A 26256-nucleotide genomic window follows, 5' to 3' on the forward strand; every position below is an offset into this window, starting at 1 on the left:
ACCTTGAAACTATATTGACATTTGTAAGAAAAATATTCTGGTCTACATCCACAGAGTTTTTCTGATATTTGAAATCCTAATCATAACACTACTACACAAACTTTTTAATAATTAAAGCTGAGTTTTACCAATGTGTTACAAGGGTGAGGGACACATACTGTTGATGGAGTACTGAATAAGACCCACAACTCCATGGTACCATAGTGTATTGCTTTCTTTTTAATTTATAAAAGTTTCCATTTCCGCCCCTCCTCCCAACACCCTCCCACTCCCCCCACTCCCTCTCTTCCTCTGCTTTCCTAAGAGCAGTCAGGGTTTCCTGCCCTGTGGGAAGTTCAAGTTCCTCCCCCCTCCCTCCAGGTCCAGGAAGGTGAGCATCCAAACAGACTGGATCCGCAAAATCCAGTATATGCAGAGGAAACAAGTCCCAGTGTCATTGTCAATGGCTTTTCAGAAAGACCCCGTGCCAGCCACATTCAGAGAATCCGGCCACATTCAGAGAATCTGGTTGGATCACGTGCTCGTTCAGTCCCAGTCCAACAGGCCTTGGTGAACTCTCATTAGATCCGTCCCCTTGTATCAGTGGGTGAACGCACTCCTCACGGTCCTGCCTTTCTTGTTCATGTTCTCCCTCCTTCTGTTCCTCATTTAGACCTTGGGGGCTCAGTCCAGTGCTCCAATGTGGGTCTCTGTCTCAATCTCCATCCATCAACGGGTGAAGGTTCCCTCTGATCTTGCCTTCTTTGCTCATGTTCTCTTTCCTTCTGCTTCTCGTTTGGACTGCTGACGTGTCAAGAGTTGCAAGTTGTACTTCTGAAGCGCAGAAAAGGTTGACAGGAGGGAGTTCAACCACCAAGACTAGAAAACTGTCCACCTTAATGAGGGTATGTAGCCTTTGATCTAGGAAGCATATTTAGACCTAGCAGTCAATCAACGTCCCACTTAGTGATCTGAAATAAATGCTTATACGTCCGCAAAGGACAGAGCAACAAGCAGACAAACGGACGCCTAAGAGCAGGTTATAACCTTCCAGCAGTTCTTAGGACAGACACTGTGAATGGCCCTGGCAGATAAAATACCCCATCCTGTTGAATGTCCCTGTCTGCTTATAGCTCTATATTCTGTACAACTAATAACCCCTCTTGGATTCTGTAGATTTTATCTGGTTCTGGCTTGACACGAGAGATCCTTTTTGTCCAGTCCTATTCCCAAATCAGTGCCAAATCAAGACTACAGGCTCTCCTTCACAATGAGGCAAAAAGTCACATGGACAAAAGATGAGACGTCTCTACAGAAGACTCGCTGTACACCAGAATTCTGTGTGACTCGGTAAGTCACTTCAGTTGTCCAGATTCTCTCTTACCATTTAACAGAATAAGCTTTGAAGACCTCCATTGTAGCCAGGTGTGGTGGTGCATGCCTGTAATGCCAGCGTTCAGGAAGCTGAGGCACGGGAGTTACGAGTTGAATGCCAGTTTAGGTGGCAAGATTCTGCCCAATAAACACAGATACAAACCCATTTTTTTTCTTTCAAGTGTATTCTGCCTGAAACTGTGAAAGGCCCAAGATGTTGGCCATCTTTCTAAGTAACATGCGGACCTGCTACTTCCATCGATTCTGGCCAAGGACGAGAGATGCTTGCACCCGAGACACAGTTTTCAGTCCGGACACAGTGAAGGGTAAGAGCTTTAAGTTCATATCTGTTCCCCTGACCCAATGACCCAAAGGAGCATCACTGAGAATTCCACATAGATTAGATGTTTCAAGATCACCTTGCTACACCAGCCTAAATAATCACAGAAGAGGGCAAGCTTGCTTGCCTTCTGCTCCAGAGGGAGCAAGCATCTTGTCACGGAGAGAATGCAAATTCTTCCATGCTTCAGGCAGAGACACCATGTTTAGTTTTCAAAACTGTTCGCCAGACAAACACCTCTAAAACCTTTCCACTACTAAGGCCGTTAGTGTTCATCTTACTTAGGGTGTCTACTGCTAAGAAGAGACAATATGACCATGGCAATTCAAAACATTGAACTGGGGAGGCCTGCTTACAGTTTCAGAGGATCAGGCCATTATCAGGATGGTGAGCATGGTGGCCTGCAGGCAGATGTGGCGCTGGAGCTGAGAGTGCTACATCCTGCAAGCAACAGGAAGTCAACTGACTGTCATACTGAGGGAAGCTTGAGAAAAAGACATCAAAACTGGCTCCACACATCCTCCAACAAGACCACACCTACTCGAACAAGGCCACTCCTCCTAATATTGCCACTCCCTTTGGGGGCCATTTTCTTTCAAACCACCACCATGTCTCTGACTGCAAGATGTGTCCAAGAATAACAAGTACGCAAGAATTGCAAGAATTGCACCCTGCGTTGTTACAGTTCCGAAACCAAAAACTTTCTGTTGTAACTAGACTCATGGTGAAAACCAGAGTGTGAAGAATCAACTCCTAACCGATTGCCATTGCCAAATAGTCTCCATCCTTACTAAAATCAAGCTTTCTGGATTAGAGAAAAGCAAGGTTCCTTGCAGAACTCAGCTCTGATTCAGACAGTCTTTAAGGAACGCGGGCAAGATTGCATATGAAGCTCATCCCATTTTCTCAGTACTCCATTGACTTTGGACACTGCATTTAATTCACATCTCTGGACACACTGGACCCTCTTGAGTGTCTCATCCAAAATATTTCCCTTCTCCTTCTCAAGGATGCATCATTTTTCTTTTCCTTTTTTCATTGCCATTGCCAGAACAGCTTTCAGGTCCCAGCCGAGTACAGCAAAAGGCACATAGGGTTCCCTGTGCTGGCCACGCTGACCCAATGCAGCATCCTCCTCACCATTGTTCCACTAACATGAGAGCCTTTGTCACAGGTGACGGACATATGCCATTGCACTACCAAGAGCCACATTTAGATCAGGGCGCGGTCTTGGTGGGGAATATTTTGGGAGTTGTCGTAAATGCCGTAAATGTAGACACATCCATCACCACAGTTTCCCATGGAATGTCTGACTGCCCTGAATAGCCTCTGTGCTTTCCTAGCTTTGCCTCCCCACCCCCCAATCCCAGGCTACCTCATTAATTTGTATTGGTTTCTGTCTCCCATAGCATCTGTGTAACCAGGTATCCTGGGATTTTCAAATGGGCTTCCTTCTCTTACTCATGCACATCTAAGTTTTCCGTGTCTCCGTGGCTTTGATTGATCATTTGTTTTGAGCACTGAATACTGCTGCCTTGTCTGTCAGACCAGGCAGTTTTTTTTTTATCTATCCACATACTGAGAGGCGTTCTTGCGGTTTCTAAATTGGGCACTAATAAACCTGCTAGAGAGACCCACTTGTAGACTTTTTCGTGGACATACTTTCTTAGGTCCTCTGGGTAACTACCACACAGCATACTTGTTGGGCTGTATGGTAAGAGCAGCCCGCCCTCCACAATGGCTATACCATTTTATCTTCCCATTGGCAACAAATAAGTGTTCCTGTCATACTCCGTTGCATATCCAGTGTGGCTCATGCTCTGGATTCTGCATCTGGTATACGTTTGTGGTACATGACTATGAGCTCAATGCCCACTTCAGGGATTCTCAGCCAGCAACAGTAGCGTCACTCTGGAGTCTGTGAGTGTCTCCTGAGCCTATCCTTTGCGTTTCTTATCTTGTCTCAAGTGTTAACGCTCAGGAATGAACCCATTTTGTTAAACACTTCAGGAAAGTGATGGTTATTATTACCATTAGCCTTTAAAGGACCTAAGGGACTGAAAGAAAGGAGTTTTGTTCTACACTCAGGACACTCACCTTTAGTTCCCTCTGCTAATATAGACAAAGCCTGTGTCCACAGGGCAACTCACCAACCACCAGGCCCTGTTTGTCATAGAAGCCTGTGAAAATCCATCCCTGGTCAGGCACTGGAGGCAATAAATAAATCAAAGCCAATGGAAACCATCCTTATTGATCAGCTCATTTGAACTGAGTTGTTACTAATTGCAGCTCAAATGTCCTAATGAATTTGTAAAATCCCTGTCTATTCAACTTTGCTTACTTTAAATCTACCTTGTCTCCCCGACAGTGTTAACTGAAATGGGAAATAAAATAAACTCACTTTCCCTAAATTGTTTCTGTTAAGTATTCTGTCAGGAGGAGGAGCAGAGCGACTGACCCTGAGGACATGTGAGCTCAGCTGTGATGGCTCCTCCTCTTTCCCAGGTGCTGATGTTGGAGATGGGGGACCGAATCCTCCCATCACTTAGAGTTCAGAGGGAACACGGACCATTCTCCTTGAATGCTGCTAAGAAGAAAAGGAATCTCCCCGAGAAGTTCCCTTGGCCCCATAGTTCTCTCTGACAACAATTCCATTAATTAAATGTTACTTAATTATCTTATAGTTAATATATTCAATTAAATATTGTATGATTTAACATATTAAGTATAAAACTTAACTAAAAATGTCCAATGAAAATTTGAAAAAAAACCAGAAAGTAAAAACTTCTGAAAATCTTAAAAACTTAGTGATTCCATTGGGAGGAATAACTGCCTCTCTGGTTATTTACACAAAAGAAATTAATTTTTACTAGGATCGTTTAGATTTCAGTGACTGTTTACTAACACACCAGCATATTTGAACAGCCCTAAATTACACGACTGGTATACTTAACTACAGGATCTTTCTCTGTTATGATGAGACACAAGGGCAAAGTTAAATGGCCTGGGGAGGTCGCCAGCTCTTCTGGAAAGGACTCTTACATTCTAAGACTGGAACTTCTCCTTGTTCTCACAGGCAAGGTAAATAATGTACCCTGGGGTCATTCAAGACTTCAGACTGCTGTCCTACTGTGGACCCAGCCTGTTTGTTTAACCTGCCTTTAAGAAAACAAGGTAATAATCAGTCTTACTTGTCTTGGATTTCCCATGCAATCAGCTTTTACAACCTAAGCTAATGCATAGCTGGTTAATTTTAAATCAAGTGCCCTTTCATGCCCCTGGCCCAGATAATGCATATGTATCATTTATTCTGTATTTGAAAATAGCAAACACAGAAGAAGAAAGCAACTTCCTAAAATCTACCACCAAAGTTGAAAACAACCATTTAGGAATATTGGTGGATATTCAATGATGTTTGCAGTCTTGGTCAGCTGGAATCAGTTGGAGTAAGTGACTTAATAGATACGAAACTCTGTTAGAGATTTCCATAAAGAATCCCATTCCTTCCCCATGGGACACTTTCTGTGCTCTCCAATAAAGGCACAGCATAGCGCCTTGTTAGGGACAGTCACACAAACAGACAAAGACAAAATTCAGCTACACACAAGGACAGATGCCGGTACTGGACAAACAGATTCCCGGGACAGCCTTCAGACATGCACAAACTCAGACTCATACAACAGACGAAGGGAGCAAGAAGTAGAAAACGCAAATCGGAACTTGTGGAGTGGTATTTCAATTTGTATTTTTAATAAATAAAGCTTGCCTGAAGGTCGGAGAGTACAACAGCCGCCCCCCGGTCGCCCATACAGACCAGGCAGTGGTGACACACATCTTTAATCCCAGTAGCCGGCCATAGAGAGGAATATAAAATGGGAGGAGGAAACAGGTCTCACTCAGAGTCTCATTCTGAGATTCCTGGAGGCAGGCTCGCCATTTTGGACTGAGGTAGAGGAAAGAGCCAGTGACTGGCTGTTTGGCTTTTCTGACCTTCAGGTTGACCCCAATATCTGTCTCTGGGTTTTTATCAATAGTGCTACAGATTTGATCTTGGGTGAATAACTCCAAGGGGAAGTGTTATTTTGTTTTGTTTTCTTTCTTTCCTTAATGCAATAAGGATGCATTAGTGGTAACTCAATCACTAACGTGTACGATCTGTGCAGCAGGGTGAGGCGATGCATTTAGAAAACAGCAAACAAGTGATTAATAAATCTAGCATAAAAAGTGAAAAGGAAAGAAGGTTTAGAAAAGCACTGTTAGGCCAGGAATAGAAGAGGAGATACAAACAACTGATACACATAGGAAAAAATGAAAAGCAAATTATTGTTATTATTATTTTCAATCTAGGGTTTCTCTGTGTAGCCTTGACTGTCCTGGAACTTGTTCTATTGATAAAGTTGACCTCAGATTCAGAGATTCACCTGCTTCTGCCTCCCAATTTTTTTTTAAACCAATGAACTGATGAGAAATGCTCTGAAGTATATGACACTACCCTACACCTCCACCTTTGCTTACACCACTATGGTCAGTCTACTGTGTCTCACGCTCGTGCCATGATGTGCAGATTCACTGCAGATCCAAAGCATCTGGGTCATGTGATCAGCTGCTCTCTCCAACCCTATGATCCTACATCAGGCTTCTCTCCCAGGAAAGTTCATTACTACTGTTGTTACAGTGGTGGGCAGATGCCTGACTTAAGAACTAACAATGGTCATTGCCCCAGGAAAGAGATCCACAGAAAGATGGGTGAAGTTTTGGGCCTTTACATCATACATGTCCACGTAATTTTTCCTTTATGACTTCAGTGATTAAAGAAAACCACTGATGAGAAATAAACATTCATAAATAAAGTTGTATTTATCATAAGTTCATAATCTACATCATGAACGATATGGTCTAGTCACAAGATAATGAAACGGTAACATGTAATATGCAGCAAGAAGATGTGTTTATATTTGTGTCTATTCTAGTAATACATTATGCTGGAAAGGATTTTCAAGGGAGCTATAAACAGCTGTCTCCCGTCATTTGCCCACATCCGTAAGAAAGAAATACTGCTATCTGATCAATAGAAAGAGTGCCTGGATAGTTATATGGCTTACGTTGCTCATCTAAAACAATTAATGATAGGACCGGAAGATCAGCGATTTTGATCAAACAGTTCTATTACCCTTCTTGCTTTAACAATAGGCACACATGTGTATTTGCAGATTTAATTTCATTTATAGGCATTATTCATTTTTAAAGCTTTCCTTTCACTTCCAATTTAACTCAATAGGTGTTAAAATCACCAGTTCTTTATATCCTTAAATTGAATCTGCAAAAATTCCTGTGCAAACCAAGGAACATGGCTGCCGTTCATACACTCACACTTCTGACAGATCATCTGTCTGCTGTGGAAACTTCAGTTCTCATTTATTTTCCATTTTTTTTCTTTGTTAATTTAGTCTTGGAAAAGACCAATAGCATTGTTGAAGTGGGGCGAACTCTAGCAGAAGACCAAATACTGCCGAGTATGTTCTAAAAAGTTCCCCGTGAATGAGGACACATAGCCTGGGGGCTGGTTTGTCTGGCAAGTCACAGGAAGGCGGGACAAAGCACACAAGGCGTAGAAGCCTGCTGTTCAATGCACGACACTGGCATGGGCTCTGCGCAGGCACAGCACCAAATACACGGGCAAGTTCAGTACGAGTGAACTGTTCCTAAATATTCTGATGACACAGAGACATCCCGATAGGACCTCGTTTGGGCTTGGAGTAGAGACGCATGATAATGGAAAGTGTCAGTGGCTTCTGTCATTGCTTTTACCAAGTACATGGTAAGAAACAACTTCACGGGAGACTGATTTTGGCTGCTCATGTTTGAGAGTGGAGTCCGTCACGGCAGAGGAGTCTGCAGTGACCACAGCGGTGGCTGAGGATAAGAATACTTACTTATACCCGAGCAGATCAGGGAGCCTAGAACACGGAATGTTCACGTCCGTCTGGTTTTCTCTTTTCTCCCTTCTATTCAGTCTGGGCCTTCAGCTCCCATGATAGAGCCACTCCCTTTTAGGGTGGATCTTCCCTCCTCATTCAAATCTGTTGGGAAATGTCTTCCTAGTCATATGCAAGCGAGTCTAAATCCAGGCAAGTTGTCAATGAAGATTAACCATCCCCGGTGGCTCAGGAGCAATCCTCATTGTGGAAGGACTTTACTGTGTGCTCAAATGTCCTGCGTCCCTAGCATCAGGACTGAGTGTCCAAGCCGACACCAGGGATCATACATATAGATCATCTAGAAGCCTATGCACAAATGGGCACGTTCAGATCGTCCCCTAAGATACCTAAGTCCTACTGCTCTAACCAACTCATTATTCAACTTAGTTTGGTTGATGTGGTTGCTGGGGCATTAAAGATGGAAGTGAGCAGAGCTAATGAGATTCATCATGTACTGAAGTGAGTCCACTGGTCGAGAATAGCGACATCACACACACAGGAATAAAGCACTCACAGCTTCCCGCTTCCTTGGCTAATAAGCTGTTTCCTAGCCTGCTAACAACTGAAATTGTACAAGCAGCATGTTCCCCCAGATTCTCCAGAACATGTGATCATTTCTTGGATTTTGTTTGAGGACATACATTTATGCATTATTTTCTTGAAAGCAAAATCTGATTTAATATATGTATATCACATAAGCCCCAAGTCATCCAGCTTCTTAGTCCTCACCATAGCAGTATAAAACCTCAGTGATAGCATGTGTCAGTTCTGTTCACTGATCCAAGTTTGACAGCGGGTCTACATAGGACTCACTGCGTTACTAGGTTACACTGCCCAGTCGTTTCTGTGCATCAGCAAATGTAATTTCCCCATTCTTGATAAGAAGCTGCCAGTATTAGTTCAAAGTTGACAGAAGGAACAGGGAAAAGGTTGAGGAATGGGAAAATAATTTGTTGGGGGGATTTTAGCTGGTAGGAGTCAGACCAGCACTCACTTCAAGCCAACCAGACTGAAATGACGGGACCCCTGGAGAAGAACGTGTTTTCTCGATGTTCATAAAGGCACTGGCTGAATAAAAATCTCCATGATAAATCATAATGCTGAATTATGTTCCAAGCTCCGCCAAAAACCACAAGTATGCAGAAAAGATAATTATTCATGGGGGCCCAGTGTAGTAAACTTATAAACAGGCTTATGAACAACTAGAGCATTTGAGCTAATCTAAACAGAAGCCATCTTGTTATCAATCTTTTTGTTTTGCTAAATGCACAGACGATTTAGGAATGATTTAGATGGCCCAGAGTCTCACAGAGTTCGAAGATGTCATTACAATTTAGATCTGAAAGAGTCACCAATGGTCCATGTGTTCAAGGTTTGGTTTCCAGCCAGAGGCATTACAGAAAGAATAATGGAACCCTGAATAGGGAGACGAGTGGAAGAAAGTCAGATCACTAGGGTGCCTCCCTGCCATTTTCCGGTTGCTTCTGTGCACCTCACTTCCCAGTGTGAGGCGTACCACTGCCATGAGGCATGCATGTACCATGTTCTCCAATATAAAATATCCTGGTACACCACCATGCACTGTTTAGTCCTGTTCAAAGTGGGATCTGAGAGAAGAGTTTTCTTTACCCAGACTCCCCGACATGTTAATTTCAAGTATCCTCAAAACTCTTTGTCCTGAACCAAGTTGCCCCCCTACCTCTGTGACAGGGAGAGAGAAAAACAGCAAACAGTTAAGGGTTTTAAAAACACTGCATCCTTGAAAAGAGCCAGAGGTTAAAGCATTTCCAACAGAGGTTATTATATTTGCCCCATGGTATAAAAATGCATGCCATGAGAACAGGAGACCAGAGGCTTCTGATGGCTAAGCTCACGATCAGCGTGACTGTCGATGATCCCCCATGGGACAATGCTCCACAGTGTATCAGCTGTTCCCATCACCTTCTAGTTGTCACTTCTTCTTTAACATTTGTCTGTTATGTCCTTAAGGAAGTCACTCATTTGAAAGCAAAAGTAAGGCTATCTTACATCATTCCCTGGACCATCCAGAACACCCCACCATGATGTACTGGGCTGCCACAGGCCTGAAGGTGAAGGGTCAGCCCACCACAACCCAAGTCTTCAGAAAGTGGGGGCCAAAGTCAACCTTTCCTGCATACAGGTTGATTATTGCAGGGGTCACTGCAGAAAATGGGACCATTCTCAAACATCCCAGCCATCTTGGGCCCACACTCATCATAGAGCGGTTGCTCCTCAGCAAAGGAATAATCACATCAGTGCATCCACAGGAAGCTGCTAGGCTATAAGCATCCGCAAACATCTGGATAAGCAGGGTTCTAACTGACGGACATGCCAAGTACAGTCTGCAAGATCTCTGTGATTTTCTCCATGTCAGAGAGATGTCACAGAAACAACAGGGTTCAGTCCCAGGCTGCACATTGGCCATCCCTAGCTCCTCATAATTTTCTTCCGCACCTCAGTTTCCTCTGAGCTATATAGGAAGCAGTCTTCTGGGGCTTTAAGAGCAGAACAGAGGAAGCTCAGCAGTAGTGTACTGTGCTCATTTTGCAGACACGAGGAGGTCTATGGTCCTGCAGAGAACTGACCGCCCTTTCCAGAGGCATCAGCAATAACTCCAAAGACAGCCGCCTTGTCTGCCTACACTCACTCAAGGAGCACCAGAACCCTCCTACAGAATTGCTACGGTTGGGCCATTCTACCCCTGCACTGACCAGGACTCTGGGTGCAGATGCAAGAAAATATCAAGTCACCAAAGCGTTAGCTGTAAGTCTTCGGGGCAGAAACAGCTGTCGGGAAGGCTCTGGTCCATCCTGCATCCTGAATTCTGTCCTGACCTGCAGACACGGTGGGATGCCATCCAAGGCAAAAAGTGTTTACATCTGCATTCTAATAGAGAACTTCCTTCTAACGCTCTTTTAATGTTGATTATTTTAAAAGCTTCTTAATGGTTTAATGTGTTACAAATGCACTAAAAACATGTTGCCCTTTGGCAGAGCCATTTAAGAATTAGAACACCTTTAATTTTTTTTCCCCTGGCAAATAAACTTAAATTAAAAATGAATTCCGCTCTGTTCCATTAGATCATTGGCCTTTATCCATCCTGTATAACAGTCATAATTAAATCAACTCTTACCTGCCCCCAAATTCCATGGGTCAGGAGTGCAGGCCTCAAAACATACTGTAATGGGGGTGACAACTGATAAGAGGCAAACGAGCCAGCTAGTCTTTTGCAGGGGCTTAACTGAAGATCAGTGTTTCTCCCTCAAAGAAGGACTAAGGACAATGAGCAAATGCAAGCGGAGGGAGGCCAGCATCAGGAGAACGAAATCATAGTAGGGTCTGAGTTCCACATAACAACCCCCCTGCTAGAAACCCACTATCACTCATTTCTATCACGTAAATACAATTTGTATTTATTTAAAAAGAGTCACTCTAGTGTCTGGAAAGCACAGGAAATTCTATTGCAAAACCAGCATTCCCAAACCTCAGGATATTTAGAAGAGGTCCATCCAGTACCAGAGAATGGGCCACAACATTCATTCACCACTTTAAACAAAACAGAGATTGGGCTCTCAAGTTGTAATAAGAGCCAAATCCCCATGGTGGGAATGCAGAGCCCTACCCTGAAGGGACTCTGTCCTCTTACTTGTGGTCCATCCAACAGAAGTCATGTCAAGGACACAAAACAACTATACAAATATGTGCATTCAGGTGCAAATGGACACCTGCCATTGTGAAAGTCAGCAGAGAGGCTAAACTGTACAGCACCTTCGGCTGTGCCCTTGCTTCCCACAGGCCGAAGCAAAGGACAGTTGACCTGTTCAACACTTTGTGTCACTGAGGATGGATGCATGCAGTGAGACTATGTAGCACTACGCCACCAAATATGAATTTTATTGTAATGAGTCAAGCGTTCTCACTGCAATTATATAAAAATTTGAACCAAGTCTATAAAAGAAAAAACCACAAACATATGTATATCTGCGCTAGGAGCATGAAAACCCATGCTCCCCTTCTTAGTATAAAATACCAGGTTTATAAAACAGACACACCCCGCCTGTACGCAGCACTCCAGCATTGCTGGGTTTCAACTCCATCCCAACTGCATGTTGTGCTTGACTCACTGAAATTTACCTAAGTCACCAAGGCAGACTTTTCAGCAAAGACTTATTAATTAAAAGCCAAAGCCGGTGCTTAACAACTCAGAATAGGTCATAAAAAAAAATCCCATGAGGGGTGGGGAATAAAAATTTGATCCAAGGAGCCAAAAATCACAACCAATTCGTGTGACAGGGAACTCTGCTAAGTGGATAAGTCACTTAAGAAGGGACAAATCCTTCAGGGTTCCACATACATGAGCATATATAGACCGTGCGTTCAGAGGGAAAAGGCCGAACTGTGGGCTGCAGGGACTGTCCGGGGCCAGTGTGGCCTGCATGTGAGCAAGCGCAGTATAAGAGGAAAGCATTCCAGTGATTGTTGAATGGACCCAACACTACCGAAGTGGATATTAGATCCAGCTAAGGTGACAAGTGTTATGTTTTATGTATTTTCCTACCATAAAGAAGGAAAATGTCTCTTTCCTGTCTTTACCCCATTTATAACTACCTGATGTTGTATTTTACTCATATGAATTTGAGTGTGCCTGTGTTTACACCATTAGTATTCCAAATACATAAACATAAAATCAGAAATCTCCACCCTCGGCAAAATGCCTGACACTTAAATGACTAAGAGTACTTTTTAAAGTTATAATTATTCATTTTTTTTCAAACACGTTTAGCTATATTAATCCTGAGGGCCCGGGTTCCGCTTTCTTCCAGCTCGCCAGTTATAATTAGCCCTTTGTTAGAGATCAGCATTCCTTAACTTCCGGGGTGAGGTATTACCAGTCCCTGAACCACAGCTGGCCAATAACCAGGATACATGGAAAGTGATGTCCCCAAATAGAACACCCACAACGTCGACTGTGAAAACAAGTCTCACAGTATTACCCATTTTACTATTTCAATTACGTCTCACTAAATGGCCCGGGGTAGAAAGGATGCTCCAAATTCTATGAATATAATATGCTCTAGCAGAAATCACACACTGAACTTCATTTTGCTTAACTGGATGCTAAAGTAACTTTAATTCTCTGATGTTATCCAACTATGACTGAACTGTAGAGCTGGGAAATCCCTGGGTGTGTACAAGTACCCTGAAGCCAGCTTCTGACTATGCTTGTCTTTGAAAACATAACTCATACAGGTAGGACACTTCGCTGTTCTCAAAGAACCTCATTGAAAAGGGTATAACCTGATCTTCATCTGCACTTCTGATGCTGTGGGCAGGGTCTGGCTGGTGTCCCTGTTCAGAAACGAAGAAGTGGGTAAGCACAAAGGAACTGGGTGACTGGTCATGTTCTCATGGAGAGCGTATGCCTGCACTTGGAAGTAACCACCGGAAATACAAAGGCCAACGCTCTGAAGAGATGCTACACATGATCCCCACGTAAATCTGACCCAGTGATGACGATGTATCCATGAGCCTTGGGGTGGGGGGGGATGGGCAGAAAACAGGGCTCAGGCTAGATACAGTTTCATGGGTGTCAGCACGACAGGACAGAGCTCAGTGCATTACAGACACCAAAACACAGACTGGCTAAAAATAAATGGTTTTCCATGAGTCTGTCAAAAATTCTCAATGCTAGGCAACTCTGTGAGCCCTGACATCAAACAGCAGTTTTCAGGTTTTAGTTTCAAGTACTCAAGGATTTCAAGTATGTAAAATATTTCTAAAGGATCTTCGGTAATAAAAAAAAAAAATCAGGTACCAACATCAAACTCCTTTGAGTGAACAAGTTAAGGCCTGACTTGGAGGTATAGGCCTGTAATCCCAGCTTCTGAGGAAGTGGGAGCAGGAAGATGGCAGGTTCAAAGCCAGCCTGCACGATTTAATAAAACCGTGCATCAGGGCAGGAAGTATAAACAGAGAAGGATGTAAAACACAGCGATGAACATCCAAAGTGTATGTGAGACCCTGGGTTCAATGTCCAGTGGCACACACAGAGAAGTCAGCTGGCTAAAACAAATGACAGTGCACTTTGATGGACTGGTTGCTATAGTTACTGCTCTGTCTCTGCAGCTGTGCTGTACGGGAAAGCAGTGGTGGCTGCAGCGGCTGCCTTGCAATGACACCATGGGAGCTGTACCGAGGTGATCTGTTTGGTAGCTGCATAGAGGACAGTGGCTTTCCTATGACCACAGGGCCAGCTGCAGAACAGTCAGCTCAGACACAGGAGGATGACAGCTAAGGAAGTTGGCTATGGTATCCACTCTAGCACAAAATCCAGGTCCAGAGTAAGAGACAGGCTTCAAATGCTATTCCTGTGGTCATAATAAAATAGAACCATGCCGCCCCCGCCTCACGCTTTTGAAAAGGTCACTACTGAACTCTGCCAGTGTTCAGGGTTTGACAAGCAAGATTATGGAGCTCTTGAGCATGGATAAAGTCAGAATGAAATTGAAAGATCTGCAGGATGGAAATAGATGATGGATCACTTCCGGAGACAGAGACCGAACACATGAATCACAGCATCTTCAGTTTGGTAAAATCTTCAAGGTAAGGTTCGCTCTGTCATTTTCAACACCGGAACCACATTCTATAATGTCAGGTTCTAGCTCAGCAAATCAGTCCCAGTCCACTGGGTAAGGTACCTTGTCTTGTCATCCTTTCTCCACGATCAACGGTTCTGGAACCTACTGAATTCTGGCTGATCTCCCCTGGGCATTAGTGTCTCTGGGCGGAGTTATGGAAGATGCAGGGTTCAGAAATGAATGCACTGATTTCTGGGAGCCCACCCACACTGTAGAATGCTGTCACCTCCCACAATACTGCTGTTTTGTTTCCCCAGTACAATCTGAGATGATGGTAGTTATCTTTTTTGAGAGAGGTCAACGCTTTACAGCAGGGGTTCTCAACCTTGGATGACCCTTTGGGGGTCAAACAATCCTTCCACAGGGGTCGCCTAGGACCACTGGAAAACAAGGATATTTATGATTCATCACAGCTGCAAAATTACAGTTATGAAGTAGCCTCAAAAATAATTTTAGGATTGGGTTCACCACAGCAGAACTGTATTAAAGAGTCACAGCGTTGGGAAGGTTGAGAAATCCTTCTTTACAAGGACGATTTACACAGACAGCGTAGACTGTGATGAGGCTTCATGTGTGTCTCAGCCACATCCCCAGTGGCCTCTTCATATAAGCTTCAACACCACTCCAATTCTACATCAATATTCTCACCAATTTCAACCATACAAGCAAACGTCCTTCCGTTCCTTATATTCCTCACTCAGTCCGTTTCATCCCCAGGCTGCCCCAAGGCATTTCCATACACTGCTGGGGAAGGCGGAGAGGGGTTCATGGGTTTAGAAGGTCCGTGACTCTCTCTTCGTAAATGCTGTAAGGCGCTCACCAGCCATGGGCATGCTACTGTGGACCAATAGCTAGCTAGATCTCAGTCTGTAATTGCAGGACCCATCTCTTTCTGCAATGCCACACGGACCACCAACAGCCATCACCAGTCTAAACTGTACATTGGCTCAAAAGCCTCAGGTCAAGAAAGGTAAGCTGTCCTGCATTGCACAGCAAAGGAGTCTCGTGACTTCAATTTCTTCACCCACCTAACGTGCCCCCTTTCTCATTTCTAACTGCAACTCTCTCACCTAACATACTTCCTTCTATTTTCTAAGGTCGACTCAGCTCAATTGCCGCCTTTTCAAAACATTCTCTGTCAGTGTTTGCCACACCAGGAACACACTGGGCAGAGCTTCACTAGCAGACAACAAGCAGAACGGATATGAGGTTGCTTGTTATTGGGATCCCTCCATCAACTGAAGATTAATTCTTCTAGGGACCTGAGTCAGTGTGCAAATACCAGTTGAAAATGGGTTTTCATTTATTCAAAGGGACTGCCAATCTGTTGTGAAAGATGCCCTGTCTCTTTGAACACTTTACATTTACCCACCAAGCAGAGCTATCAAAAGGTTCCCAAAAAATATACGCATGCATTATAATCGGGGAAACGCACAGAGTTGGGTCAATAGCTGAGATGCTTGGGCACAACACCAAGACGAAAAAAATCGAAACAAAACCAGGACCTGGAATGCTACGTGGATGGGGCTGTGATGGGCATGAGGCAGATCAGGTGCCCTCTCCCAGCAGAAGCAGGAGGAAGTAATACATTGTGTGCCCCAAACAGAGCGGATTAGAACAGCATGGAAGTTATTTCTTCTGGCGCACACCTGGAGGTGGACAGAGTCTTATGAGGGTTCTACAATCTCACATGAGGAACAGAGGTTCTGCTCTGGATACTTCAGAAGACACATAGAAAACCAGTAACAGACCTGAAAGCAAGCCGATTTTGAAAAATGCTATCAGTAAATATAAAATCATATGATCCCTAGCGGTTTAAAGGCACCTTGCTTTCTGTCGTTCCTTCACCTACTGGGCCTTTCTGTCTGCCTGCTCCCAGTCAGACACCCTGTAAGTCTATTTCCACTTCATAGCACCTGTGTCCTGCTAATCTTCTCTAAGATCCCCCTTCCCCATGGCTCCTTTACACTCTCCTGGTTTCTGGGGTTCCATGGTAGTTACTCAGAGTTGAGGACTTGGAGTTTGGTACTGCAGACGAGAGAATATGTGGTGCTCATCTTTCTTGGTCTGGGTAACCTCACTCAATACGATCATTTCTAGCTTCACCCATTTACATGATTTTTCCTTACAGTTGAATAATATTCCATTATGTACCTATACCGCATGTTCATTGTCTGCTCCTCTGTTGGTGGACATTAGGTAGTTTCCATTTCCTAGCTACTGCACAGAGAGCAGCAAGGGGCACGATTAGGCATGCATCTGTGGGGTATGATGTGGAGTCCTTCGGGCGCATGCCAAGGAGTGGTACAGCGAGTCATGTGTGATGTTGAGTCCTTCGGGCACATGCCAAGGAGTGGTACAGCTGGGGCAGTGGTAATTTTACTTTTGACACGCAGAGGATTCCCTACACTGATTTTTATAGCGGCTGTACCAGTTATTCCTCCATTGAAGAAGTGAACGGTGGATAAGGGCTCCCCTTTCCCCACATCCATTTGCTGTCAGCTGTTTTGCGACTTAGTTATTCTGGTTTGGGTATAATTTGCTCTTCTCCGATGGCTAAGGATGATGACTACTTTTTGATGTAGTTCCCAGTCATTTTTCTTTCTTGTCTGTTCAGATCCCTAGTCCATTTTTTTTTTAAATTTGGGTCATTTGTTTCCTTTACTCTTTTGTGTGTGTGTGCGTGTGTGTGTGTGTGTGTTTTCTTCTTTTTTTTTTTGTATATGCAGGATGTTAATCCTCTCTGTCAGATGTATAGCCAGCAAGAAGAACGACAGACAAGTGTCTAATTTCACTCTTCCGCATGTGGCCATCAGTTTCCCTGGCTCTATGTGTTGACTGTCCTGTGTTTCCTTCAGTGTTGTTGCCTTAGTCGAGTATCAGATGGCCATAGTGACAAGTACTTACATTTGGGTGTTCTGTTGTCTTCCACTGACCTATATGTCTCTCTTTGGATTGGTACCATATTGATCTTATTATTAGAGTTCTCTAATATGTCTTGAATTCTGGAAAAGCAATACCTCCAGCATTATTCTTTTTCGCTAAAGATTGCTTTGGTGATACTGGACCCTTTCTGCTTCCATAAGAACTTTAGAATTTTTTTTTTCTATCTCTGAAGAATGTTGTGGGTGTTTTGGTCAGGAATGCATTCAATCTGCATACTGTTTTAGGGGGGATGGTCATTTTCATAACATTAATTCCATGTTCATCATGAGCCATGAACACATGATGTCCTTCCATTTTCTAGTTTTGCGCAACTGGTCAGGGTAGTCTAAGTCACTCCCAAAGTAATGCAGATTATCAACGTCACCTTTGTTCGCCTCTAGCGAAGGAGGGTGGGCCCCATTGCAAAGACACCACACACTTAGGATACATGAATTGGCTGACTCCAGCTGGATCTGACCCCAAAGTTCCTTTGCTGTGCTACCCTTTATGGTTCCAGAAAATATTATGTAAGGTGCAAAGAGAGGGAACCAAACAGTTCTGGCAGGTGCAACACCTAGGAGCCATAATGATTACCAGCATGGCTAGATATTTTTAGAGGCGTGAGACTTGGCACTTAAAAGTAGGCAGCAAGCAACAGTTGTCTAAATGGACTTAGGGCCCACTCAATAGGAGAGAAACCATACCTGGTACTAGATACCTGCCAGTTTATGGGTCTACTGAGGTCATAGACTTTAAAGAAGAATTTTTGCGAGACCAGAGCAATTCCTTACCACATTCTAAATCTTATCCTTATACCTATAGAGACGAGTAGCTGCCACCTCTCATTACAGAAGACTCGCTTTACAGTAAATGGAGACCATCATAAAACCCCACAACTCTGAATACAGTGCAGAGATCAATGGATTGGTGAGGAACTCAGGCCCCCAGGGAATCACCTATATTATAGGTTTTGAATCTATACTGAGAGAACATTCTAGAAGAGAGGGTGGAAAAATTCTATGAGTTAGAATACCAGGTTTTAATTAGTGCTGTAGGATATCATACAACCAATAGCCTTTAAGCTAACCGTCCACTGGGGCGTGACCTCTTATACTATTTAAGCCGATGTAAAGCATGTGTCTGGTCTCTTTTCTGGCTGTGGGATTCAGTTTTTGTTCACCGTTCCACCAGAGGATTCGGATTTGTGAGTCTACCCCTAAATAAATAACTGTCTATTATTCTCAATTCTGGGCTAGTGTGGAATTTCTTTTAAGTGTCCTTCAAATTAGTCGCTCCTAGAAATGACTCCGTAAGCAAGACTAGAACAATGGCAATATCAACGGACAAGCTAGGGTGAAAGGGGGCAATTTTCAGGGAGTCTCAGCCCTACACAAGAAACGAATGACTATTGGGAAAAAGGAGAATTAGTTTCTCTCAGGAGTAAGACCAATGCAGACTGGTCAACCATGAAACCATATACACATATACAATAGAAAAGGATCTAGCTGTATACACACACATATATATATATACATATATACATACATATATATACACATACACATATTCAAAATATATATACACAAAATACACACATACATATGTATATATATATTATATATAACACATATAATATATATATATATATATCAGTACATACACATACAAAAGAAAAGAAGAGCTTCAACTTGAATGGGGGCATGGGAGAAGTTTGAGGGAGGGACTGGAGGAAGGAAACGAAGGGGGCATGACATACTTATAATTAAAACATTGAAATTAATTTTAAAAATTGTAGAAATGTGAAATCATGTCACCACTTCTATTATTAAAATATTATCACTTGTACTGATACTGACAATGCTACACAAAGCTGTTTCAAATGCAGCATATGATATGATGAACATCGCATAACAAATGAAATTGTATGCTACAGTAAGCGACTGAGACGTCTGGATGGACAGTCGCTGTTTCAGCATGGGTGCTGGAAGGGGTCAGGTGGGGACAGGAGCTCTAAAGATCACCCAGATGCAGATCCCGTTACAGTTGGCCCATGACTGAGCCCACAGATGAAATCTTGGGAAGAGAATGCACCTGTTTTTTTTCCCTAATATAAACTGCTTTTCTTTTTTCCTTTTTGAGACAGTGTCTAACTCGTAGCCCTGTCTGGGGGGGAGCTCACTACATACGAGAGGCTGGTCTCGAACTCACAGAGACCTGCTTACTACCTCTGCCTCACTCCCGAGTGCTGGAATTGAAAGCATACACCACTATGAATTTTTAAAGGAAAATTTTTTGTGAGTCCTGCCATTATACAGCTAGTATTATCCACATTACAAATAAACATAAAACTAGGTGCAACTGTCGGAGGTCCCTGATGTTATGGGACTCAGGAGACAGCTCCCTTGCTGAAGTGTTTGGCACACAGCATGAGAACCCGCGTTCAGTCCCAGCACCCACTTAAAAGCCAGAAATGAGAAAGGGTCCTTGTAATCCCAGAGACAGAAATGTGGAGACAGAATATCTGTGGCTTTCTGGTCAGCCAGCCTGGCCTAATTGGCGAGACCCAGGTCCCGATGAGAGGTGTTGTCTCAAAACTCAAGATGCAAGATTTCTGAGGAAGGATATCCTGGACTGATTACACACACACACATAATACACCTGTGTACACAAACAAACTACACACACAACTGTGTACACACAAACATACACACAACTGTGTAAATACAAACACACACAACTGAATACACACAACTGTACACGCACAACTATCTACCAGATGCTATCTAAAGCATCACATGAATGTATCAAACTCCATGGGCTCCCCTCTCCGCACATCAGGCTTCCTGCTCACTGTGGAAGAACACTGTGAGATTGTCATCAGAATTTCCTTCCTCCTAGATAGGCACCACTCAGAAACAACTCTGACTCGTAAGAAATCCTTCTTTCTAGCTTTCATAAAATGTTATGTTTTGTTGCCCGCCGATCTTATTCGAGGTAGCTTGCAGAACAGCGTTGGCACAGATAAGCTTTTGCAGTCTAACAACCCAAAGACTACACACAGTTCACACGAAATTTTTTATGAAGTCAACAGGCTCCTGGTCACTAGCCAGCAGCCATGCCTCACATACCCATCAACAGAAACAGCTTTCAAGCCCTCCGGGAGAATCTGTCATTTCCCAGCACTGCCCTTAGGTGATGAGAACATTAGATACAAACAGAAAGCAGAGGGGCTGGAAGAAGTGTCTGACCCATTAGCAGACATCATTAAAGTAAATAGCCTCTGGAAGCCTTAGGGACCATTCCAGTATCAATGATGTGGTACCCAAAGCAAGATGTAAATTAAGAACAGAAAACAGAAGGCAGGTAGAGATAGGTTGAAAGATAGACGGTCTTGAGGTCATGGGCCCTAAAGTTGAGTGCTAACTTGTGACTCATCTTAAGGAGTATTTTTATCCCTGCATGGGATGCAGGCAGAGCTGTAGAAAAAGTGTCATCCAGCTGTGGGATCCAAGACTGACATCAACACCAAGAGAGACCATGGCCATCAGTAAATTGACTTCTAGTACTCACCGGCACACTTGGTTCTTGTTCTCAGGGCTGGCCCAGGAGATCCAGTGCCACCCTCCCCTGGTCTGGTGAGAAGCACACTGATTTCATACTCTGTGTCTGGGTCAAGGTGGCCAATTTTGTAACTTGTGGAGTCCACTGGCTGCCGATCATTCCAGCTCCCACTGGCTGTGCAGTATTCAACTTCACGAGCCACAATGGGTCCATCCCCATTGATGGAGTTGGCATTGAGCTGTATCCAAAGGTAGGTTGCTCCGACAGAGGCAAGTTGCGGTGGAGCAATGGGAACAGGTGGTTCTGAAAATAAACCAGAGAGTTATCTTTTAGGTATTTCTGTGTTCAGTTGACAAAGAACTAGACATGCATCCATTATGACGGAATAGAAGACATAAAAATTATGTGTTGAACTGATGAGAGGGATTTCGCTTTGTTTAATAAGTGTAAGTACAGTGGTAGGGATTTAAACAAGGTTCAAACCTTACCTTTCAAAAAGTAATGAGGGGGCTGGAGAGATGGCTCAGTGGTTAAGATCACTTATTAATCTTGCAGAGGACATGAATTTGGCTCCAAGGACCCACATTGTGGCTCACAACCACCTATAGTAGCAGATTTCAAAAGATCTGGGGATCTAATGCCATCTGATAGTCTATGGTGCTCATATATATATGGGAAAAAAAGTCCACTAACACATATATAATAAATAACTCTTAAAAAAAGTAACAAAGCTAACTTGAAAGAGTTAGCTACTGAGGAAAGAAGCAGGAGGCTCACTTGAAAGTTCAAAACCAATCAAGGTAAAACAAGTCACTGTCTCAGAGGGAAAATGAGCAAAACCAGGTACGGCTGTGGCTCAGTTGTTAGAGTGTCTGTCTAAAGTGCGAGAGGCCCTCAGCTTGCTCCCCAGCACCCGGAGTGGTTTTAGTGGTGCACACCTGAAACTTCAACACCCTGAAGCCAGAGGCAAGAGGATCAGAAGCTGAGAGTATTCTTCAGAGACTGAACATTGAATTTGAGGTTAGCCCAGACTACATAAGTTACTATTTAAAAACAACAAGTAAACAACCCACCTAATGCTTTCAAGTGAGTATGCCCATAATCGGTCTCAGGACAAAATACATAAGCATCTTTTACATCAAAGAAGTTTTTTTTTTTTTTTTATTATCACTAAAGTCACTACTGAAGCCCTCTGGATGAGCAGTATCTAAGACATACTCCATTGTCAGACTCCCTGCTGATGAGGGTTTTCTACATCATTAAATTGAGTTGGCACACTCCTGTTATACCACACGTGGGATTGGTGGAGGCAGGAGGAACGGGAGGTCAAGACTAGCCTTGGCTACTTGGGGAATTGAAAGCCACATTCCTTTATATTTATATTCAGTATCATCTTAAAAGCAAGGAAGAAGTCATAGTTTGTCTCTTCAAACATCCATTTCCAAGTTGACTCATTTTCCCTAAAGATGTCACAATGGGCTCATCTAACTGGGGGAGAATTGAGCATCTGTAACACGATGATTGGCTTGTTGGGGTTTCTGTCCCGCCCGGTACCCCAAAACCAGCAACTCCCAAGGAAAATCACACACAAAACTCCATAAGGTTATAAACTGATTGGCCCATTAGGTCAGGCTACATATTAGCTCTTATAACTTATGTTACCCCATTATCCTTATCTACGTTAGCCACATGGCTCAGTACCTTTTCCAGTGGGGCAGCTTACATCTTTCCTCTCCAGTGGTCTGGGCAGAACTGGAGAGGGAGCTTCCTGCTTCCTAGAATACTCCCATTCTCTTTGCTCCACCTCTACTTCCTGTCTGGTTTTCCCACATCTACTTCCTGCCTGGCCAATCAGCATTTTATTAAAATACATGATTGACAGAATACAGATAATTCTCCCACACCAAGCATCCGGATTACAAAGTCTAGTCCTGCTGTCTGCAAGGTATGAGTTTTACTAAAGCCAGAGTAGCAAAGGATGCTCGGAATCAAAGAACACCCTACACCCATCTTGATAAAAATTAAAGACATCGATAGCAAACACCCCCTCTAACTGGAAAGTCTCCTGGCCTGCGGCTGGCTGTTTTCCTCAGCATCGTCTAAGAATGGGGAGGCTGGCCATCTTATCTATAAATTACCTCCCACCTTATCAATTAGATGCCAGCTGACTGTCCCTCTGGGTACCAGATGACGGAATTCTGCATGCCATTGACATACTAAGTGGTCCCCCACATGATGGATGAAATCATGTAAGAAAATTTTCTATTTTGTACCGAAAAGAGCTGTCATCTGAGAAAAACCAAAGCTCTGGTGGCTTCTGCTCGAGTGTTTCCTACAGGGGAGGTTGTGTTTTTTCAGTCTCTTCTTCTCAGTTCCTTGTTAAGCTCACTATGCTGCTACTGAAAGAGGGCACAGCCGCATGTGCCCGCTACAACTTCCCCTGACCTCTCAGAGGGCAGACAAGGCCAATCAACCACAGCCTTTCTTCGTGCTGAACAAGACTGAAGGAAAGATAGTATCGCCCAGGGCATGCTAAGTGAGATCACTGCAGGTCAATCCTTAGACACCACTGCCCCCCCACCAAGAAACCAACATCAGTTCTTTGCTTTCTGTGGGGAGGAGGTGTCTTTGCTCTTTTCCATATTCAGATAAAGTGACAATGACTAGAAAATAGCTCATTAGGATAAATCACACCAAGACCTCATATTTTGAGAGAATTTTAACTAAGAGACTATGAATGTGATATAAACATACTAAAATATTTAATTTTTATTTTGAGACAGTGTCTCTTGCTAAGTTGCCAGGCAGGCCTTGAACTTGTGACTCACCACCAGGAGCCTCCAGAATAACTGAAATGCAGGTCTTTGCCGCTAGACCAGACTAAATTATTTCATGATTCATGTAAAGAAATGCCACAAAATGAATTCTAAACCAGGAATGAGAACTTGTGGCTATAAACACATTACATAGCTTTAACTGCTGCCCCTGAGAATGACTGATACATAGATGTCAGTATGATATTTAATTATATGGAAATTATACATGAAATATATATTTCAAATGAGTCCAAGATATTGTGTATCTCCCACAAAATGTTGTCTAATGCCATTGCAGTGGTACATTATTTGTATTTTGATAAATAAATCTTGCCTGAAGACCAGAGGCAAAGCTAAAGACCAGAGGCAAAGCTAAAGCCACAGTGACACACACCTTTAATCCCAGGATTTGGGAAACAGACACAGATGGATCTCTGTGAGTTCAAGGCCACTCTGGGCTACACAAGATCAAGGGAGAAATAAATCCAGGTGGTGGTGGCTCACACCTTTAACCCCAGTCCTAGGGAATCACTTGCCTTTAACCCCAGAACTAGAGGGAATAGAAAATGGGAGGAGAGAGAGGCATGGCTGCTTATTTTGGAGTCGCCCAGCCGTGGTAGAGGTAAGACTTCTCTAGCGGCTTGGCGGCTTTGCTTCTCTGGTTTTTGGGGTTGAACCCCAATTTCTGTCTCTGGGTTTTTATTATTGGTGCTACATGCCACGGTATGCCACGTGCTGACAGCGATGACAAAAGGACCTGGGCTTGGCTTAAGGAGTTGATCTCCCACACATGTCTTTTAAAAGGGATTTATAAAGCCTTTACACCTCGGTTTCCCCATCTGTAAAACACTAGCACCCCAAAGATTGCAGGGTGTTCAGTTATACATGAGTTGTCTGAAATTATAATTGTGTATTGTAGTCTAACTTTTTTTCTGAAAAGGTAAAGGTAACATCAATTAAGTAGCAGACTCCCATATATTAGCCCTGATTTTTGTGCCTGACCCAGTGGCTAAGCCTGCACTACAGTTACTAGTGAGGCAGAAACGGGTCAATTGCAGGTTCAAATCTAGCCTGAGCAACTATGTGGAAATGTGATTATGGACATATAAACCAAGAAGGAACCAAATCTTCTACCAGGGTCCCACACAGCAGCTGTCGCCAGCATTGGCAGAGAGCAGAGACGGAATACAGGGGCAGCACATCCTGTCAGTCAGCCAGGGAACCCACGCTGTCCTTAGACAGGAAGACGCGGTGCAAAAACAAAACAGAAAGAAACCCATTGATCCTCTCTATCTATGCTTTCTCTGGCAGGCTAGAACATTCTATGTTCCTTCAAACTCCCACAAATTAACTTCCCCGAAGAGGCCATTTTTAAAGAAGGGGCCACATCTGCAATGGATGGGAATAACAAAACAGGGGTCTTTATCATTCCAGAGCAGCAGGGCAGCAGCTGTAGCTCAGACACAGGTAGATCATCTAGGAGAAGCGCACTGAGATGGAGGTCAAAGACTAGTAACAGAATGAAGAGTATAAGGAACAGATAGGTAAGGAGGAGGAAGAGGGGATCTCGGCTGGGAGCAGCCAGGCCATTTCATCCACACTGAGAAGTCTAATTTCCCCCACTACGATTCCTTGGCTCCCTAGAGAACCTTCAACAGGGCAGGGTCTGTGGAATGCTGATGAAGTTTAGATCTGTTATGAATCTTAACTTTGAACTCAAAATTTCATCCAGGCAGTCTAATTCCAACCTTACTGCACATAAAAATGCTGTGTGGCAAAATATACGATTCAAGTAAATATTGCGTGTGTTCTCCCTTCTGCTACACCATCTATCAGTGTCACGGGGAGTGGCTGTCAGGATAGATTCCCTGATAAGCAGTATTGTGTCTCCTAAGCCAAGCAATGGGAGACAGGAACTCCACCAGACAGGAGTAGATTTCTCAAGCCCCTGCTCGTTTTTATGATGGAGGCTATGCCTAGCCACCCTGGTTCAACTGCAGTGTGGCAGGATGAAGGGTTAAACAGATGACTTGGCATTTAAAGATTTCAAATCTGGGAGGGTGGTCCTGTTGCGGAGTCTCAAAGGAAAATTATGAGTACTATCTCAGGTAATATGAACACCCCCGTCCTCCTCTCCACTGGGGCCTGACGCCCATCCACTACCAGTCTTGTTTACTCTGTACAAACATGGGCTTTCTGCTGTTGAAGTTCCCAACAGTCCTATCATTAGGTAACACTAGTCTACCTATTTTATACGGAAGGCAACAGATGAAGAGAGGGGGTATATCCATGGCCTGTGTCTTCTTAGCTTATTCTGGGATGCAAACCCAGTATCCTGTAAAACCGGCTGCAAAGATAAATGTGTCCCTAATAGAACAGTCCACCTTGATGTAACCACGTTTGTGATCTATAATCAAGAAACGTAAAACAAATGTGTAAATGTAAGACACAGGCTCGAGGACGTGGCTCAGCGAGTCTTACATTCCACCCCTACCACTGAAACATTGAAAAATAAAATAAATAAAATATGAGATATTATTTGTCTCGCCCCAAGAAAAGCAGGAACGGCCTGTCACAGTTGTCTAAAATGCCAGCATGGTACACACGTAAGTTCAAATTATTCA

At 43.6% G+C, this 26256-nt stretch overlaps 1 protein-coding gene across 5 annotated transcripts in view; it reads right to left on the reverse strand.

Annotated features, from left to right (window-relative positions):
* The window catches only part of Ptprm (protein tyrosine phosphatase receptor type M), a 698333-nt gene that overhangs the window by 347856 nt on the left and 324221 nt on the right, over window positions 1-26256 (reverse strand). For all 5 annotated transcript variants that reach the window (XM_087902425.1, XM_087902421.1, XM_087902423.1 and 2 more), the window contains exon 7: window positions 20826-21119. In XM_087902425.1, coding sequence (XP_087758551.1) covers window positions 20826-21119 — 294 coding nt within the window. The remainder of the gene's footprint in view (window positions 1-20825; window positions 21120-26256) is intronic.

The sequence above is a fragment of the Myodes glareolus genome, chromosome 27 (assembly GCF_982192425.1).
Source record: "Myodes glareolus chromosome 27, mMyoGla1.1, whole genome shotgun sequence".
Lineage (NCBI taxonomy): Eukaryota > Metazoa > Chordata > Mammalia > Rodentia > Cricetidae > Myodes > Myodes glareolus.